The sequence below is a fragment of the Acinonyx jubatus genome, chromosome D1, assembly GCF_027475565.1.
Source record: "Acinonyx jubatus isolate Ajub_Pintada_27869175 chromosome D1, VMU_Ajub_asm_v1.0, whole genome shotgun sequence".
In the NCBI taxonomy this organism is placed as follows: domain Eukaryota; kingdom Metazoa; phylum Chordata; class Mammalia; order Carnivora; family Felidae; genus Acinonyx; species Acinonyx jubatus.
In genome coordinates, this window is record NC_069390.1 from 16,857,863 (window position 1) to 16,878,807 (window position 20,945).

Sequence of the window (20,945 nt, forward strand, 5' to 3'; positions counted from 1 at the left end):
TCCCATTTATTTCTTCTAGTACTTCTCAGCTACAAAATAAATGATTCTACAGGTTTTTATACAAATTGCAAGAAGACTTGGTAAAAGTTATGTTTTTATTTGTGAGCCTTCCCACAATTACTCTCTGACCTCTTAAGTCTTTTGTCAGCTAATGTTGCTCACATTTTCAAGCATATAGAAGCTAATAACGTGCACTTTCTTAGAGGTTGGACATTGCAATCACTGGTCAAGTATTAGGAAATCACTGTTTACTGTGCCTATATGTGAACTGTGGATTTTTATTACTTTCATTTATTTATGCACGGTATAATGGAAGGATTCCTAGATTGAGAGCAGTAAATCTGGGTTTTAGGCTGGGATTTGCCTCCTGCTATCTTTGTAGCTTTTGGCTAGTCATCTAGACTTCTTGGATTGCTGTTCCCCTGTGGAATGAAGGAATGGTTTTGGTACTCTGGGGTGTCCATTCTAGCTGTAGGCTATTTGAAGGCCTACTTTCCTAGGTACTGAAGGAAATAGAGGACTAGAAGGCAATGATACCTAATCCTGGCTGCCCATCAGACTCTTCTGGGGGAAGTTAAAAAAAATACAGCTATCTGAGCTCTAAGACAGACTACATGAATTCAGAATCATTAAGGGTAGAGCCTGTGAATTCATGTATTTTTTGAAATTTTAGAGTTATCCTGATCAAGGTTTGAGAATGACTTATACAAGGCATTAATTCTAGTCTGCTTTGTGTGTGTGTGTGTGTGTGTGTGTGTGTGTGTGTAGTCAGGGAAATAAGACCTGTAAGTTACAATGTGAGACCGTATGTGGTTAAATTTTAAGATGAATGTGAGTGATGATAAACTATCTGGGAATTCAAAGAGAGGAATCGCTGGGATTTGGGATGGTTATAGGGAAGGTCTCCATTTATCACTGAGTCTTTATCTGGACCTGAATGACTGCCTGAGATTTGGCTAGGTGGAGAGAAGGTGAAAAGGGTGTTGTTGGTAGAAGAAAGAACATCCTCACAGAAGTTTGGGGAGAGGAGCAATTCTGATGACAGTTGTAGTGTTTACTTTATTACTCTACTCCTGGAACTGCTGTATATTTCCTGAACATTTTGAAAGAGTATACCATGAAGATATTTGATAGAAGAGAGTGTTCCAGTCACAGGAAAAAGCAAGTAGAAGAGCCTTGAGAAGGGAACTTGTTTGGAGTTTCTGAAGTACAAAAAAAGAGGTCAGAATGGCTGGAGCAGATGAAGCAGTGGGGAGAGGGGAAGAGATGGGGTCTGAGAGTAGCAGAGGCCCGAATCACTTTGAGTCTTGTGGGCCATTACAAAATTTTTTAAAATGTTTTTTTAAAATTTATTTTTGAAAGAGAGAGAGAGAGCATGCACGTGTGCAAATGGGGGAGGGGCAGAGAGAGAAGGGGACAGAGGATCTCAAGCAGGCTCTGTGCTGACAGCAGAGAGCCTGATGCGGGGCTTGAACTCCTGAACCATGAGATCATGACCTGTGCTGAAGTTCGATGCTTAACCTACTGAGCCACCCAGGTGCCCCTCTTGTGGGCTATGTTAAAGGACTTACACTTTTTTTCTGAGTATGATGGGAAGCCACTGGAGGATTTTGAATAGAGGAGTGACCAAATCTGTCTTGGGTTTTGAAGAGGCACTCTGGCTGCTGAGAGAATAGACTGTGGCAAGACAAAGATGGAATTGGAGAAGGAGGTTAGGAGGCTATTGTAATAATCTAGGTTAAAGGTGATGGTGGCTTGGACCAATGAAGTTGTAGTGTAGAAGTTGAAGTGGTAGGTGACACAAGTGGTCAAAGTCTGTGTATTGTTCAGGTAGAGGCAAGATGGTTGGCTGTTAGATTGGATATAGGATGTGGAAAACAGAGAAGTCAACCATGACTTTAAGGTTTTGGCCTGAACGGATAGGTAGTCCAGAATTTAGTTTTGAACTTGCTGAGCTTGAGAAACCTATTTGACAAGTGTTGAGTGGGCAGTCGGGTATATGAGTTTGAAATTCAGGGGAAAGGTCTGAGCTGGAGATAAAAATTTGGGAGTCGCCAGTGTACAGGTCCTTTTATAGCCATGAGAGTGGGTGAGATTACCTAACAAGAAGAGTTCCAAAAACTGAGCCCTGGGGCAGTTCAACATTTTGAGGTCTTGAGAGATGAGAACGAACCAGCATGAGAAATCCAGAAGAGTGGCCAGAGAGATTAGGAGGAAATCAAGATCAAGTGGTGTCCTGGGAGTCAGGAGAGAGTTTTAAGAAGGCAGTGATGATCAACTGGATCAAATAATACTGATCAAACATAGAAGTGAGGGATGAGACTTTTCTGTTGGCTCTAGCAATGGGGAGGTCATTGGTGATCTTAACAAGAACGGAGGGCAAAGCCCTAATGGAGTGAGTTCAATGGAGGATGAGAGGGGAGGAACTAGAGACAATGAGTATGGTTAACTCTGGGAGTTTTGCTATAAATGGGCGCATAGACATGGGGCAGTAACTAGAGAAGGATATGGAGTCAAGGGAGACTTTTTTTTTTTTAAGATGGAAGAAACAGAATGATCCTAGCGAGGGGGAAATGGATGCTTCTTGAGACTGAGGGGAGGAGTGCTAGAGACATGTCCATGAGAGAGTAAGATTAAGAGGGATGGGGGGACACGGGATGATTATGACATCGAGACCTAACGGACTAAATCTCATTAAGCAGAATTCTGTTTTTCCTTTTGAGTACTTACTTACATTTCAGTTTACTTCAAACTTATTATGCTTTCTGTTGGAAGTTAGGAAGGGCAGATAAAAAGCAGCAAAACTTATTGTATATAAAATTAGTGTATCAGCTTGGTGTAGTAGAAGAGAAGAGATTGAATCTTCTGCGTAAGGTGACATTTTAAAGTGTCTTTGAATGACAATTATCTGTGCTATTCTAGTCCCTTATCAAAATTTATGATTGAGCACAGACTATAAACTTAATTGTTCAAACTTGTAGTGGGATGAATTTTAGCCTAATTTAAAACGATCTAATGTTAAACCTTTTTTCTGTAGAATTTGTTTATATTTTTCATATACAAAGGTTTTAGATATTTTTACAAAAGGTACTTAAGTGGTTATTAATCATCTCTGATTTATTGATGATATTTTAAATTTTACAACCATATTAGAAATCTGAATGATTCATTTCTTTACCAGCTCTAATTAAAGCAGCTACCTGTGAAGTTCTGGAGAGGTGAACCATCTTCAGTTTGCAAAAAATCATGGGAAGTTATGTTAGCAAGATAAAATTCATCTGTAAAAGCAAAGATAATTTCATTTAGTTCCACTTGTATGTTTTGAGTGTATTTTTTAAGAAAAAAATCTATATTTGAAAATTTTAAGCAGATATGGTTCAAATTCATAACTACCTTAGCTATGAGTGTCAAGAGTATGTGAGAAACAAATTAAGTGGACTTTAAATCAGCTTAACATGAGGAAATCAAACTTGCATTTCAGACCTAAATACATTTTACATACAGATAGTGTTAAAATACACATTTACATACACATCTTTTTTGCTCAGTCTTACTAAATTATAGAAATAAAACCTTTTCTTTTTCATCAGTTTCCAAAGGGTAGTTGATTAATAATCAGTCTTCAGAAGAAACACTTTGGTAGTTGTGATGCGTAGTGTTTAAGAATCACTAGTCTAAAAATAATTGACTTTTTTTTTTTTTTTTTGGTATCTGAACCTCTTTGTAAACCTTATTAAAGCTGTGGGTCCTCTTCCCAGAATTCTTACACGTACAGAACTTAACATATAGTATTGTAGGGTTGGCAGACCACTCTGAAACCCATTCATGAGGATCCCTTAGGCTTAAGGGAGCTCAAATTTTAAGACCTGCCCTACATAGCTTACTAATATGATTTTTCCTTAAAAATTTATATGGAGACTTTTCCAAAGATATTTTGCCAGGATTTACTATAGTTTGTTTCTTAGAAGTGTTACTGCTGTGCCTGGTTAAGAGGCGGTGAGGTCTAGTGGAAAGGCCAGCTCGGTCAAAGGAATCTCCAGGTCTGTAAGCTTTTCTCCAGCTTTACAACCAATTGGTGTGTGACCTTCGGGGAAGTCACTTAACCTCTTAGGCTTTGATTTCCTATGTGCTATCTGCAGTCCCTGCAAGCAGTTTTAGGAGTAGTTTTATGATACATTGGTTTCATGATGTCATGGTAAAATTCTTTATCAATTTGGGATTAACTCTGCGATTGATTTTTGGAGAAAATGCCCTAGAGATAAAGTGTACATGCATTGTGTCTTTTTACTAAATATGACTGTTTAGAAGAGTTGATGTGACTCTGCTTTCTCAAATGCCACATAAGTAAAAGTAAAAATCCTAATCCTATCCTGATCACTTTGAGTTTCAGCATATTTTATATGTTCTGATTATAAACCATTGTTATATGTGTTGGAATTGTCATTTCCAATTCTGTGGCTTGTTTTTTCATTCTCTTAATGGTGTTTTTTTTTTTTTTTTTTTGATGAACAGAAGTTCTTAATTTAGTACAATATATCAATCTTTTCCCTTTCATTATGCTTTAAAATGGTAACATCTCTACTGTTTTTATCCAAAGTCATTCACTTAACAAATAATGCTGTGGGAGATTGATGCATAAGAAATTATCACCAGCATGAAAGAGCTAACGAGAAATGTTTAATAGGGAAAATAAGTGAAGAGTTAAGGGTCCACTCAATTCGTTCATTTAACAGATATTAATTGAGCATTTACTACGTGCCTGGTACTGTTCTGAGTAGTACAGAATCCTGTAGGTACCATCTGTAATGTTAATAAATCCCTTTTTTAAAGTGGAGATATTATTGACTCATAACATTATGTCAGTTTTAGTTGTACAGCATAATGATTTGGTATGTGTACGTATTATGAAATGATTACCACAGTAAATTTAGTTAACATCTAAACTTTTACTTAACATTTAGTTACCACACAGTTACAATTTTTCTTTTCCTTGTGAAAATCTGCTTTTTAATAACCACATCATTCTACAGACCTTTGCATGATTTTTTTTTTCGTTGAAGTCATTCTAATCTTGGTGATTAAAATAGCCATTTATGTGGACTTGAGAACTTTCAGAAATACTGCTGCTAAAGAAAAGGCAGGATAAAACGGCAAATTGAATTTCTTTTGGAAGTGTTAACTGCATGAATTGGGGCCCTTTTAAATTATCTCACTGTATGTTTGGTGTGACTATACATGATTAAATAAAAATTTATAATCTGGGTAACAAGATTTTTTGAAATATCCCTTGAAATGAGAACACTATTGGAGTAACATCAGTCAACAAACATACTGTGTTTAAAGCATAGGGAAGTTTCAGAGCATGTCATGTGGAATTTATATAACTTAATACTAAAATATTAGGAGAAAAGTTTTAATTTTTGTTTCCTAATGTTTTTTTTAACTAAAAAAGAAGTTTGGGGTGGGGATGATGAGTTAAAAATAAACAATATAGCCTGACTTGACTTTTCTAACTTTGAAGTCAGCTTAATGGAGTTTAGTTAATCTTAAAAAAAAAAAAAGCAAAAAAACACAGTTGATAAAAGCGTCATTGAGCATTAGACTGAGGTCCCAAAACCTTAATTTTCTTTCTGGCTCTATCACTGATTAAACGTGGCATAGAGAAAGGCACATTTGTGTTGTGTGGTTTACAGTCTGAAGTGGTGAGACTTGAAGGATGTGAATGAAAAGTGTAATTGAAATTACGATATGGGTAAAATGCTGTCAGTTTTAAAGGCTTATATAAGACAAGTCCATTTTGAGATTAATTGAAAAAAAGCCTTTTAAATAGACCAAACTAAGGGCCAGTGATGTTAGCTTCGTTTGCTGGTATAAAGCCATGAACAGTGAAGGCCATTTGTTGGAGATGAGCCTGTATTTGTGTGTTATTTAGATGAGGTACCTTTTATTTCTGTGTGTCTCTTAGGAAAGGGAAACTGTCAACTACTTTTCCTTGTCTTGAAAAAACTGTGGAAAAATGAAAAATGGAAAATTAGAGATTTAACTGCCTTTGAATTTTTTCCTTGCTGTGAAAACTATGTCTCTTCTGTTTTTGGGGATTGGGGGGGGGTGTGGGATTGGTTAAAGCTTTGGGGATTTTTGTGTGTTTTGTTTTTTTCTTCTTAAAATCTGATAGAAATCTTTTAAGTCTTCAGCTTTTGATGACATGTCCTAAATCTGTGTTTATAGTCTAATTCCATTTTCCCCTTCTTCTGCTGTAGGGAGCAAGAGAGCTGAAGGACAGCCAGTTTCCCCAAAATTGGTAAGTCCTTTCTTGAGGCAGGCCTAGTGTGCCTGATGCTAGTTGGGTAATAATTCAAATGTTCAGTGATTTTTTTTTTTTTTTTTTTTGCAAAAAAGCTTTCTCCCAGAAATGAGGCTTTACTGTTTGCACTGAGTGAAAGTGAATTTTTGTCTAATTTCACATAGCTATATCGCAAATGCATTTGTGTTTCTAATAATACTGCTAGGCTTGCATGTTCCTACATTCGATAACCTGTTAAAATGTAAAGGTCCCCTTTGCCAAAAATGTCCTTAATGCAGTGGTTAGAGCTGAAAATTCTGAAGTCAGGAATTTCAAAAGTTAAGGTTCCTATTGTGTTTTGTATTACTTAATATGCTGTTAAATTTGATGGCCTTAGTATATATGTGAAATGGCTAGGTTAATGTAACTGTGGGAACCTTGACTTTGAAATTTGGGACTCCTAAGCATTTATATCCTTAAATTTAATGTTGGATTGGCTTCATGTCTGATGGTACATTTTCAGTGTGTGTTGTTTGTATAATTCCAAATGAGGAAAGAATAAAAAGAGAGAGAGTGAAACGTAGCAGTGTGAGGGCATAGAGGCAAACACATTTTTTCCTTAATACCTGCTTTAATATCTACTCTAACAGCTTATAAGTTGTCACACTTCAGTCATTTTTTTGAATGTCTCATTCAGGATTGCACATTGCGCAGGGCAGTCTAGTGACTAAGAATCAAACAAATATCAACCTTATTTGGAGAGCATGTATTATGATAAAAAAAAAAATAAACAAGAGAGCTGGAATAGGATAGTTCCCTGATGCAAGGCTACTTCTTTTTGTTTTTGTTTTTGTTTTTGTTTTTTAAATTCTCTCTCTCAATTCATAATTAACTTAGTGGCTGGAGTAGATATTTGGTTAAGGCTTCATTTTGATAATTTACTGTCCTTGAGGTGTTTCTCTTATCTTTTAGGGATTGGGCTTTGAACATGAAAGGGAGGCATTTGAACCAGTTAACCTGACATCTGACTACCTTTTTATTCTACTTGCCTTTCCCTCATGGAACCTTTTTAAATAAATAATCACGAACCTGTAGCCCTTTTCTTTGAGATGTGATAGAATCACAGAATCTTAGAGAAGGGACCTTAAGGGCTTTCTCTTCCAGCCTTTTACCAGTGTGGCAATTTCTTCTGTGTCCCTGTCAGATTGTTACTCGGGTACATATTGAATACTACATTTTAAAAAAAAGTGTAGCTCATTACTTTCTGTAATGTATTCTGAGCAATTGTAGTTCCACAGAAATGAGTAAATATTATTGAGGTGGGGCGGGGGTGGGAAAAATGTTCTGTGGTCAAATAATTTGGGAAATGCTGCGTTAAACAAAGTTAAACAGGTTTCTTTACTGCAGGACTTCTCAGAACCTTTAATATGCTAATGTGCATTGTGAATCTCCAAGAGGGGGATATGATATGCAGCATTCTTGAATACTTCTAATGACAGGGAGCCCACTACCTCATAAGGTAACCCATTCCTTTTTTGTACAGCTCTAATCCTTAGCTCTTCCTTAAATTGATCTGAAATCTATCCTCCCATAACTTCCACTTCTATTAAATTCTTACTGGTTATGCCGAGACCACCACATACTCTTGTGTTACCCTTTGTGTAGTAAATATGTATATGATTCTGGCCAGGACTGTTTTTAATCATTAAATAGCATTCTAGTAAATATGTCAACCAACTCTAAAATCTCGGCCTCATTGTCACTATGTTCTTAGACACTCCTCTCCAGCCTCCTTCATTCTGAATTTCTTTGAGTTTTTAAATTTACTCCCAGTGTTCTTGTTGTTGGGTATAGTTGGGATGATTTTAGTGGATGTGCTTGATTTCTGTAAAGGGTAAGAAATAGAAGAATGTGTGTGTGTTGGCTAGGCCTGGGCCTGGGAGGCTGAGGTAGAAACTACATATCAGAATGAACATCGGTGGTAGGGAGAGATACAGACCCTGCATTGGACCTGGGAAAGAGAGGGTGCTGTTGGGAAACCTGACTTGACCCTGTGTTGCAGTGGTAGGACCTGTGTAGGTATTCCTTTTCTTTTTCTAAATGAGGATCTAGCCTCTCCCCCAAAAAACCAAAGCACAGAGAGGAGAGATATATATATTCAAACACATTCAGACATTGTCATAAATCTAATTGTGTGTGTATGCATGTATAAATCTCATACAGTGGTTAGGAAACCTCAGTCTCACTAGCTGAGGTGATTTTTGTCAACAGCTATTAATACCAGGATTTGAGCAGAGGAACTTTGGCAGCTTCAGAAGGTAGCCTCTGAAATCAGGATTGCCAGGCTCTTTGTGTAGTAGCCTTTTCTGTTGACATGTGGAGTGTCATCAAAGAAATGCCACCATGAGAATAAGAAACAAGCATTGCATTGTTTTCTTAATGTAATTTTTATTCATATTAATAAATGTTAGGTTTTTTTAATTTTTTTTTTTTTTTTTTTTTTTTTTGAGCGAGAGTGAGAGCAGGGGAGGGGCAGAGAGAGAGAGGGACACACAAAATCCGAAGCAGGCTCCGGCGTCTGAGCAGTCAGCACAGAGCCCAACGCAGGGCTCGATTTCATGAACTGCCAGATCATGACCTGAGCCAAAGTTGGACGCCCAACTGACTGAGCCACCTAGGTGCCCCAGATGTTAGTTTTCAATAAATGTTTCTAAAGAGTTTATTATTTTTAGTATCTGTAATAATTTTTCGCACTATTAGTTAAAAGTTAAAGATATTGTATCTCTTAGCATTCTAGATACACAGTAAGAAGTGACTATTTTGTACAAATTGAAACTTAATATTTTAGTATTAGACATATGATGAGTAAGGACACATAAATCTGTCAAGACTTTCTACTTTTTTTTTTCCTAATCTCTACACCCAACATGGGGCTCGAACCTAACAACCCTGAGAGTCGCATGTACTGATTGAGCCAGCCAGGCACCCCAAGACTCCACTTTTGATCTGTGTATTACTCAGAATACTCTTTAGAGTAGGTTTGTTTAATTTTTTAAAAAAAGAAGTAGAGGGGCGCCTGGCTGGCTCTGTCAGTAGAGCATGCGACTCTTGATTTCAGGGTCATGAGTTTGAGCCCCATGTTGGGTGTGGAGTTTACTTTTAATCAAAAAAAAAAAAAAAGTGGAACCTTACACCAAGTAAATATTTGGTATAGAGAACACTGAGCTGTCCATTTTTAGGGAATGCAGTCTGAGGGCACAGTGATTTATAGTCTTAATGTTAAAGAAAACTTGATAGATGACTTGAGTTTTGATTGGAAAAAAGGTTTATTCCAATTCAGGAGCAAAGCATTGTTTCTTAGTAGTCAGTTCAGAGGTACAGCATCACTACATCATTAGATTGCTAATGAAAGACACATATCTCTAAGCAGGACTATACCTGGTAAAATAGTGGGAAGTCCCTTTCTTAGAGAATTGGATAACAGGAAAGCCTACATACAGTCTTCTCAGCAATATACTGTTTTGAGAAGTTTATTACAAAGTTTGTGTGTATGAACAAGAGTTAAGTATGTTAAGAATAGTGTAGAACTTTGTAGTTTACAAAGGGCTTTTCATAGAAGTTCATCCCTTTTAAAACTCCTAATGCTTTGATGAAGTAGATGATATCTGTTCCCATTTTTCTGATTTATAAGCAAACAAATTAAAACCCTGAGGCTGAGAGTAGTTACACAGCAAGTAAATGAAATTTGTTTGTTTGTTCATTTGTTTTTTGGGGGATAGTGAGTGTTCTTTCCAGATAGCACAGCTCCTTTTTTAGTGGGATTTGGTTATTACTTTTATTTTGTTGGTTTGTGGAGTTTTTATTTGTTCATGTTTTTGGTTTTTTTGTTACTTGAAGGTGAGAGGCCGCTAGGTGTCCCAGTAGTTTGACATGTACCATTTTGAAGGTAACAGATGTTGGTATATTGTGCTAGGCAATTGCCCTCTGTGACGGTAGCATTTAGAGCTTCTGGGTATCTCCGTAGAGTGTGTCGATTACTGCTTTGTAAGTTTGTTTATATTTACCTTGTAGCAACTGGTTTGTTAGTTTTAACTTACTGGAATTGGTCAAAATATGATAAATCATCTTTTTACAAATTTAGTAAATAAAACCTTTTTTATGATGCATTAACTGCCCCCAAATAGTCTTCATATGACAGCACATAAGTTGTCTATGCCCCCAAAATATTTTTTAAAAGGATTTAACACATTCTTGCCTTGTTTTGGTAAGCTATAAATATATGTATATAATTTATTCCTAGAGGTTGAGACCAGTCTCTTAAAACTGCTATCCAGAAAGAGAACTTTTTGAAGATGTAGGATATAAAATGAATCTTCTAATCCCTTCGTAAGTTTTTCTATAACAAGCCACTCACTTTTTTAACCCTTCAGTGTTATTTTGAAAGAAAAGGAATAATTGGCATTTAGTCATTGCCAAATAAAATTTTGTGCCTCTTTGTGTCTCTAATAAGCAGACAACAATCTGATGAAGGAATAAAAGCTGTCAGCTCCTCATTAACTTGAGTTACAGGCTTCATATCCTGCGAGGCACTTTTTGACATTTAGAGCCTTCAGGTTAAATCCTGGTTTTACTTTTTCTTTTCCTGAACACTTTGTTTCATCACTACCAAATTTTCTGAGGCTTTAGCTATGCTCAGTTAATTTTTTTTTTAATTTAAAAAGAACTGCATATTTTCTGTGGAAAAATTTAAAACATCAATACTCTGAAAAATTGAAAGTAAATAACCTTTAGTGCTACCACCCAGAGAAAACCAGGAGCAAATTACGAAAGTGCCACCTGACCTGTCCTCTTGACAGCTCAGAGTATTCTTATTTCTACAAGTCTTTGTCAGTTTGATAGACAAAACTTACCTTCTTGAAATTTACATTTCTGTGACTATTGAAGGTGGATGTTTTTCATGTTTGTTGGCCCTTCTTATTCTTCTGAGTTGCTCTTTCATATTTTTAAAATTAATTTGTGAGCACTCCCAATATATAACTTATGTTAACCCTTTGTTATGTATAAGTGTCTATATTGTAAATTCTCCATGTTTTTAACCTGCCCTTTGTTTCCAGAGTTTTTATCTTGACTTGAAGTGTGATGTTTTATGTTACTACCAGTAAAAGTAAATATGGCCTTTCTATTGTTGAAAATATCCCATTAACTTCAAAGTGATTCTTAATTTGACAAAAATTATAAGGAATCAATTTTGGACATATTTTCTGATAGTACCTTGCAAAAGTTAAAACTAACTCAACTAAATCAGGTACTGTTTTCAGGAATAACTCTAATACATGTAAGTTACAAGTTTGAGTAGGGAGGTGGTTTTTAGCATTTAAAATTAAACTGGGGGCACCTGACTGGCTCAGTTGGTAGAGCGTGTGATTCTCAATCCTGGGGTTTTAAGATCGAACTGCACATTGGGTGTAGAGATAACTTACAAATAAAATCTTTATAAAAAAAGCAAAATTAGAGTGATAGTATAGTCTTAGCATTTGCTTTTGTTTGTAAACTTACATGACAGCAAAAACAGTTATTAGTCTTAGTAACTTTATGATGCGGATATTTATTACAGCTCCTTAGATTTTCTAAGATAGTAAGTAGCTAAAAAACTGCTTTTGTAGTTTGTTCATCAAAATATGTCTCCTTGTCCAAATTATCTCCCCTAAACATAATGCTTTTTTTGGTTGATAAGTTTTTTGGCCGATAGTATCATTGTACAGTGGTCCTTTCCTAGTCTCCATATATGTAAGTTTGAAGGAATTTTACATTTTTGAAACTTACTGTTTTTTAAGTTAGAGTGTTTTGAGATTACATAACATAGCACATAAATCCTAGGGGAGAGATTGCCAGTGATGTTTTAAGTCTAGTGAGATTAAGCAAATGTAATGAAAATTAATGTTCACAGGAATACATTGTACAGTTAATGATTCTACTATAACTGTTAAGTCAGGGAAAAATTAGGTTGAATACGGACTTGATTCATAGATAAATAATTTTTGGAAAGTGCACAGATTATGAATCTTATTGAATTGGTTTAAGGAGTAGTGGTTCTTCTAAATTCCCGATTGTTCTCTTCCTCAGTTTGTAAGAATGCTGAAAAGCTGCTCTAACTACTACAGGTTTTATAGTTACAAAGAAGAAAAGAGAAAGAAGTAAAGTTTAAATTTATTCTGGCAAAAGCAAACTTTTGCTTTGGGAGGGTACCTAAAATCACGTCTAAGGCCACATTCAAGAAAAAAAATGAAAAGAGAAATTAGCCTTTGAGTTCATGTAAATTGTAACACTGATGAGCAGAGCAGAATGGGAGGGTTCACATTCACAAATCTAGACTTTTGACATTATCCCACTTGCAGTTACACACACAGCCACAAGAGATGCGCTGACGGGTTTGAAGAAGATGGTGTTCGTTGTCAAGCTGGAAGTGTCTAATCTGCTAGACCACCACCTCTATAGATTTATTTTTTAACATGCCTGTCTTAACTTTGTGGAGAGCACAGTTACATTGCATTGTGCCTGTGTAAAGTATTAATTCGGTAAATGTAAACCTTTAAGGGACACCAGAATTTTCCTGTTTTCAGTTTTATTTTTAAAATAGTATTGAGAACCCATCCAGATGAAAGTACCCTGGCCTTCTTTAACCTCTGAGAGACCCTGAACTTCCCAGTTCACTCTGTGTGATGAAAAATATAGAACCCTGTTGTTATGTGTCTCTAAGACCGTGTGTCCTGGGTGGTTGTAGTCTCGCCCTCTAGGTTCCCAGCTCATCTGGGGCAGAAGTGGTCTTGTTCAGCTCTGTATCCTCAGAATGTGTATGTACCACAGTGCTGAGCATCTAAGCATGCTTAGATGCCTTCATGACCAGAGTACGCACTTTTCCCCCCATTTCTTACTTATTTGAAGTGTTCTGTAGAGGAATGTTCAAAGAATAAAATCCAGAAAGTTTTGATACTAGTTCAGTATAAAACTATTCATTTTGGGAAGAAATCTGTTTAGGAAGTGTCATGCCCTGTGTTAGAACATCAAATAATTTTCAACTAATATAACTTATTTAATATGAATATTTCCTTTGTTACCAAAAACATCTTGTGATCTCTACAGCTGCAGTGAGAAGAGGAGTTTGTTATTTTAAACGGAGGCTGAAGAAACTGTAGACTTAGCAGACATAAGAGAAAGTGGAGAAGGTGGAGGATGGAGTTGCAGACTCTACAGGAGGCTCTTAAAGTGGAAATTCAGGTTCACCAGGTATGTTCCATTATTGGCTTCTCCCATGTTGTGTTATTAAGTAATGGCTAAGATTAGTAAACTGGCCCATCTCTGAATTTCAGGAGTTTTTAACAGTATTTCAGACAGTTGTCCAAGAGCCATGTCGTTGGCTTTCTATCACTGTGTAACAAACTCACTGATAATACTTTTAAGAACTTTACTTTAGGGGAACGTCGGGGGCTCAGTCAGTTAAGCATCTGACTTCGGTTCAGGTCATGATCTCATGGTTCATGAGTTCAAGCTCTGCGTCGGGCTCTGTGTTCACAGCTTGCAGCCTGGGGCCTGCTTTGGATTCTGTGTCTTCCTTTCTCTTTGCCCCTCCACCTCTGTCTCTGTCTCTCTCAAAAATAAATAAACATTTGCAAAACAAATTAAAAAGAAAAAAGAACGTTAATAAAATATTCCTGGCTTCCTTTCTAGAGAAAACAACGGCATGTTTTTTTTATATGCCAAAGGTGTTAAAAAAAAAAAAGCTATTTTTATCCTGTGTTTTGGTTCATCTGAAGACTTTGTTCATGTGCCTTGACTTGTATGTTTTAAGTAATGAGACATGTTTGACTGTCATTTATACCAAAGTTTTTATGCATAACTCAGCTTTATACCTTGATTCCAATCTCTAGTAAACAAAACATCCCATGTTTAAATTTCAAATTTCACAATTCTTACAATTTACCTCAGGTATACATAGGCTAAACAAATCTTAAAAGTATATAAGTAAAATTACATTAATAATTACTTTTATATAATATCAATAAAAATATTAAATATGTATAATATATTTTATATGTATATACATCTTATTTAATATAACTGTAACCCAGACATAAAGGTATCCTTAAATAACAGCCTCATTAACATTTATTTTTGTAAGCAGAATATCACTGTCTATATCCCTTTTCTAGACATTAGCTGAATGTGGTCCTAGGTTCAAGATAAATGCATACACACACACACAATTAAAAGTGGTAAATGATAATGAAATGACTACTTTTGAATGTTTGGGGCATGGGAGTAGAAAGGAGAAGGGGACTAATTTTCTAAAGGTGTTTTTCCTAGGTATAGTTTCTCTTGTTTTACCTGAATAGTTTAAGGTTAACTTCTGAAATTGTTGGTAACACACCTGGGGGGTTTGATAACTACTAAATTTGCACGTTGCTTAGATTAAGGTGGATGAGAATTTACAGGAAAGCTTCAAAGGCATACACACACACACACACACACACACACACACACACACACACAAAGTCTCTGTGTGTTCAGAATCCCTGCTGCTGCTTTGGATCTGTTAAACTCTTGCTCAGCAGTAGTCTTACAGTTTGCTGTGTACAGGTGGGCTTTTCTGTGCGAAGAGTGTTTTGTTTTATGGTAATTGTAAGAAATTTAGTATATAATAAGTTATGCACATTTTATTTCATTTGGCCTTGCTTCTGTTAGTAATTGGGAATAAAAATCTGTTTATAAAAATAAGTTTGTCTTTTTCCCAGGTTGTAAGTATTTTAACCAAGAGGTGTGTGGAATACTTAATTTGGCTGAATGGAAAATGACAACAGTTAAATTCACAATTTGTTCACAGCTTACATCATCACAGAGGAAATTTCTGGAGAACAATAATCAATCTGAAATTTGTATGGATCAAAGATATTTAATAAAGTTGTACATGATTTCAGGAGATATTCCTCCTCTCAAGAAACAAATTGAACTAAATTACTAAAAATGAGAATTCTTAAATATTATTGGGGCACCTGGGGGGTGCCTCAGTGGCTCAGTTGGTTAAGCATCCTACTTTGGCTCAGGTCATGATCTCACGGTTCATGGGTTCAAGCCACATGTCAGGCTGTGTGCTGACAACTTGGAACCTGGAGCCTGTTTCGGATTCTGTGTCTTCCTCTCTGCCTGCCCCCCCCCCCCCCACTTGTGCTCTGTCTCTCTCTCTCTCTTAAAAAAAAATAAACATTAATTTAAAAATTACATATTATTTTGTTTTATATTTTCCATTCAAGCATAGCATTTTATGAAAATTACAATTATGAAAAAATTTAATGTTTTTTGTTTTAAAATCTAATTTAATTTGTTGGCCCAAAAGGGATATATATAATATTCTTCTGAAAGTTATCCCAGTGTCCTAATATTTACATCGCCTATTTCCCCTTATATTTAACTATTTTTTAGCATAAATCAGAGCTTTTATAGTCATCCTTAATTATTACATATTTTGTTTGTACAATAATAATCATTTATATGTTGATGGCTAATATTTTTAACTTATATACTTACAAAACATTTTCACTGTAATTACATTTGGAATATTATTTTGGGAAAAAATTAAGTATTCGCAGTAAATACAAGTGACCTGTCTTGTTTGTAAATCTGATGTTGTTATTCTGGTTGGGCATGTGTTAAGCTCCATGATCACTGATCATGACGAGTTCAGGAATGCCAGAAATGACATCAAAGTAGGCACTGGCTATTAGGCTGAGGCCAGAGCCAGGTCATATATTTGACTAAATGCCGGAGCAAAAGCCACCCTTTTGTATTTCCAGTAAGGGATGGAATTAGGGCTGAAACGGAGTTTACTGGATAGACGCATGTTAGGAAAATATTGCTGTGGTAGACGTATGTTTTTGTTCTTTATGGACAGGGAGATGGCTAAGAAACTAGCAATGTACACATGGTTGATGTGGAGTAAATGTTTAAATCATAATGGTTTGTGATGGGCATCTCATCTCTTTTGAGAAATTGCCTTTTGATTATTCTCACACAGATTTGATAGAAGCCATATTTGAACTTTTGGAGTATTTACTTTACATGAAACGCAGATTGGTATAAAGCAGAGGTTAGCAAACTTTTTCTGTAAAGGGCCACATAGTAAAATTTTTTATACTTTGCGAGTCATTTATGGTCTCTGTCACTACTCTGCTGCTGTACAGACAATGCAGTGTCCCAATAAACTTTATTTATAAAAACAGGTGGTAGGCAGAATTTGCCTATGGGCTGTAGTTTATGCCCACCTTTGGCATAAAGTATGTTCTCATAAAAATTGCTGCATTCTTGCAAAAGAAAGTAGCTTAACGTTGATAACACGGTGTCAGCTTAAAGTCACTAGGGATTTGGATGGTCTAGTTAAGTTGCCCAGCATGTCCTGACCTGCCTCTGATTATCTCAAATGCAGCTTGACTACTTATAGATAGAAAAATTGGTTTATTTATTTCCTCCAAGAATGAGGGCTTAATGTGGTTATCAGTCGGTTTTTAAGTTCCAGTGTCATGGAAGAAAACCTTTTTTTGGCTTTAAAAAGGCAACTTTAGTGTAGTAGCCAACTCTCTAGTAATTAAGGTAAAAAAAAAACAAAACCAAGGACCTTTTTCATTGAAGAGTGTGGCTACCCTTGAGGCTGCACTGGCAAAAATGTGTATGTATAAGGCATGTTTCAGTTTCACTGAACTCTTAGAATGTGTGTTATTACTGTTTTGTAGATTAAGGCCAGCATGTAGAAGAGTTACTCCTGTCACATATGAAGTAGAATATAGTAACATATACCTTCTGTTGCCAACCTCGGCTATCCCGAATGTATCTTAGTACCTGAATTAAGACTCTTGACCGTCTACAGTAAATATTAGAAGTCACTCACGAGAGAGTATACATTTTACTCAAGGGGCATTTTTTAAGCTATTACAACCTATTCGATCATCTTAGAATTAGTTCATTGAGCATATCACACAGCAGATCATAAGTAGCAAATTTGAGTTGGGGTTCAAGGGCTCTTGGAGGAGACATAATAATATTAGCAAGATTTGCTAGCTAACTCCTTGGCATTACAGAGTAGACTGAAAGGGGTGCCTGGCTGGCTCAGTCAGTAGAGCATACAACTCTTGATCTCAGGGTTGTGAGTCCAAGCCCCAGGTTGGGAGTGGAGCCTACTTTAAAAAAAAAAAAAAAAGTAGACTAAAAAACTAAAATGCAGACCTGAGAACTCCTTAAATCATAGCAGTGAGGGGCCTTTATTGTAAGGACCTATTGTGTTGTTTATGGAATAGTATACTAATTGATATAATCATGCCTGTATCAATAAAAGCTGACTTTTGTTTCTATTTAAGAAGGCAGATTAAGTACATATTTTAGAAATATTTTATGACTAAAAAATGTAAAAGTACCTTGTCACTCAAAGAGAGGGACAGATTTTTTAGTTACATGAAAAATTCACTTAGGGAACAGCTTATTCCCAGATACTTTTAGGAATCAGCCTGGTATTTTTTTATCCTTCAAATTCTTCTCTCCCCGGGTATTGTTACCTTTGGGCAGTGATGCTTTTAGAGGTTGGGTTAGGTCAACAGACATCCATTTTTCTTTCCTTTTCATTTATTTGGACTTCTGCTTTCCTAAGTAAAGGTCTTTCTCGTTAAGTATTCTGGTAGCACTCTCCTTTCCAGAGGAACCCAGGTAGGTACAGTTTTGTCTTGTTCCTTCACTTCCTTACTTTTAAATAAATACTGAGCATCACTGCTCCACTTAGTACACCCCTCCCCCCCTCCGCCCCACCAGAGGATAGTGGCAAAGTCGAATCTGACACTAGGCTCCTTTTGTGGTTAAGAACCAAACCAACAGACTTGCCAAATCTGTACTTTGCTGTATACAAACAGGCCTGTTTTGTTATGGAAGCAGCTTCTTTCCAGGCCTTTTGGGACTCTAAACAATGACAACATTTTAAAGGGATGTTTGGCTTTTGGAACATCCAGCTTGCTTAAATTGCTTTTTTAAAGCCCCCATCCCCCACTACATCTCCAGTTTTGTTAAAAGCAGGAGGTTTTCATTTCAAAGTGGTAGTTTTATATATGTATAATATAATATAATATATTAATATGTTATTAATATATAGCAATATAATATGTTAATATAACATAATATATTAATATTATATATACGAGGAAGAGTGTCTCATTAACCTTTTATATGGATCATAGACGCTTTTGGTCTATTCTGATTGCATGTTTTTCATTTTTTTGTGTGGACTTAAAACTTTAGATTTTGGGGGCCAAGTCTGATTAGCCATAGTGGGTTAATATGGAAGACTAATGGCTCTTTTTCTCTCTTTATCACCAGAAACTGGTTGCTCAAATGAAGCAGGATCCACAGGTAAAATACTACTTTTATTTTTTTTTAATTTTTAAATTAAAATAATTTAAAATAAAGTAACCATAACATACTAAAATACAGACCAGCACTTAAGTTTTAAAAACTATCTCATCTCTGACAGCAATTATTTTTAGCATATTGGTTTTCATGTCATAAGGGTTGAGAAAAATCTAGTCATTCTATTATAGTGTAGCTATTATCATTTCATCTTTGTTTCATCATCACTTTATATTAATTGCTTTGAGTATTTGGGAGAAAAATTGAGAGTTAATACTCTTCATGTAGCTTAAATTCTATTTCCATAAGCATACTTATTTAGATTCAGAGTTTATGAGGCTTTCTGTAGTCTCCGAATTATTGTATATGGTCCAGAACCATTCTCATCTTGTCATAGTTAGGGTCTATGGCTAAATAAGTTCAGAATAATTTTTAAAAATCTTAAAAAAATTTTTTATCTTTGAAAGAGCCCTTAAAGAGGGTTTTAAAAGTACCTTATGTAACAATCCAGCAGATCTTACCTTCTTTCTAAATTCTCATAGGAGTTTTTGACTTAGGCATTTTATTCTCTGTCCCTGAAGAGAAATCTTCCTCAAATGTTATCTGGTCTTTAGGGTGCCCGAGTGGCTCAGTTGGTTAAGCACCCAACTCTTGATCTCTCCTTAGGTCTTGATCTCAGCTCAGGTCTTGATCTCAGGGTCAAGAGTTCAAGCCCCATGTTGGGCTCCGTGCTGGGTGTGAAGCCTACTTTAAAATAAAAAAGTTATCTTGTCTTTGATGATTATATTTATTGTTCAGGAAGTGTCTCCTTTGCAGCCGTTGTTAGTGGGTCTTAAGTTTGGAGAGTATCAGACCCTCAGGATTTGTTTACCCATAATCTGTTTACAGAGCACTTAGATCCATTATATATATATGTAAATATATCTATATATATATGTAGATATTTTTAACTTGTTAAACATACTATACATGCCTTATTGTAAAATTAAGAAAATAAGTTTTTGGTTGAAGAATGGTACTGAAACAGATTGATTTTTGGAAGTGGGAAATATATCCATTTCTACAAAAATTTAGCAGCCGGTGGCCTGTCGTGTTTTAACATAATCCATTGGCTTTGAGAGCTAGCGTTGATAGCCCATACTTAACTCCTGTTTGACAGTCCAACTTCTTTGAGAAGCTTTTCCATCTTTATTTATTTTTTAAAGTATATAAAAATTTAAATTAGATGTAGAGAATCAAGAGGCAGTAGACCTTAGATAAATAGTCTCTTTTATATTTAATATGGTAACTTACATTGTCAGCAACTGAAATATTATTAGAAAATATTAAGCATTTCTGATATAGCTGGTGGTCCTGTAACAGAGCAGTCTTAACTCAGAGAATCTGAGGGGGCAGAAAGTTGTTGAACAGTCTTATGAGTGATCTCGTTAGAGAAGCTTTATATCAAATACACTTATAAAAAGGACAACATAGAGTAAACATAAGGGGGGGGAGGATGTATGCCCTGACCCTGGCAGAAGACCAAGCAGGGGTGAATTGAAAGAAAGCGTACAAAACAATGAAGAAAAATTAGTCTTTTATTGGAGTGATATTTAGTCTGTTAGTAGGCTGTCCTTCTACATTAAGCATTTGAAAATTTTAATTTTGGATTTTTTCCCCCACTTGAATAGAAAGCAAGCATGTGCAGTGTGTATCTCATCTAAAATAGTATTCCTTTTTGATTCCTAGAATTTTAGAACTGAGAATACCCTTGTAGTCAGCGTGTTAATTTGAATGATGTAGTGTTAAGGCAGGTGCAGCACTGACAGCTTTTCAAACCTAGGCTAAAATAACAAATGTGCTCTATGAAATAAGAGAGAGGGCAAGTGGAGGAAAAACTCTTATCTTTATTGATAATACCGTTAAGCATGCGGTGTATGCATACTTACAACTTCCATTTTCCTGCTTTTGTCTGATTAGCGAAGCTTTAGGTTTTTTGTCAACTGATACTTTCTATAAAGAATAACAATATTTCAATAGAAAGGAGTACTATTACTGTGCAAGATGCTAAAGTATAAAACTTCTTGTAGTTTGAAACAATTGCAAAGAAACTGCCCCTGTTCCAGTGCTAGGAGCTACGTTTAGGATTTGTCCATTAGGATTTCGGTGGTGGTATGACTGCAGTTTAATGCATGGCAAAGTTGATTGGCTAAATGCTTAAGATTGCTTCTTCATTTGTAATACAGTGTGC

General features: G+C 35.8%; 1 protein-coding gene across 22 annotated transcripts in view; it reads left to right on the plus strand.

The window, feature by feature from the left end:
• PHF21A (PHD finger protein 21A) overlaps nucleotides 1-20,945 on the plus strand; it is a 191,782-nt gene that overhangs the window by 21,650 nt on the left and 149,187 nt on the right. For 16 of the 22 annotated variants that reach the window (XM_053203252.1, XM_027072797.2, XM_027072790.2 and 13 more), the window contains exons 2-5: nucleotides 6,261-6,301; nucleotides 7,691-7,802; nucleotides 13,424-13,567; nucleotides 18,686-18,718. In XM_053203252.1, the coding sequence (XP_053059227.1) occupies nucleotides 13,514-13,567; nucleotides 18,686-18,718 (87 nt within the window). In that variant the 5' untranslated portion in view covers nucleotides 6,261-6,301; nucleotides 7,691-7,802; nucleotides 13,424-13,513. Of the gene's footprint in view, nucleotides 1-6,260; nucleotides 6,302-7,675; nucleotides 7,803-13,423; nucleotides 13,568-18,685; nucleotides 18,719-20,945 lie in introns of all 22 variants that reach the window. The other 6 variants (XM_027072792.2, XM_053203249.1, XM_053203250.1 and 3 more) reach the window with 2 other exon arrangements.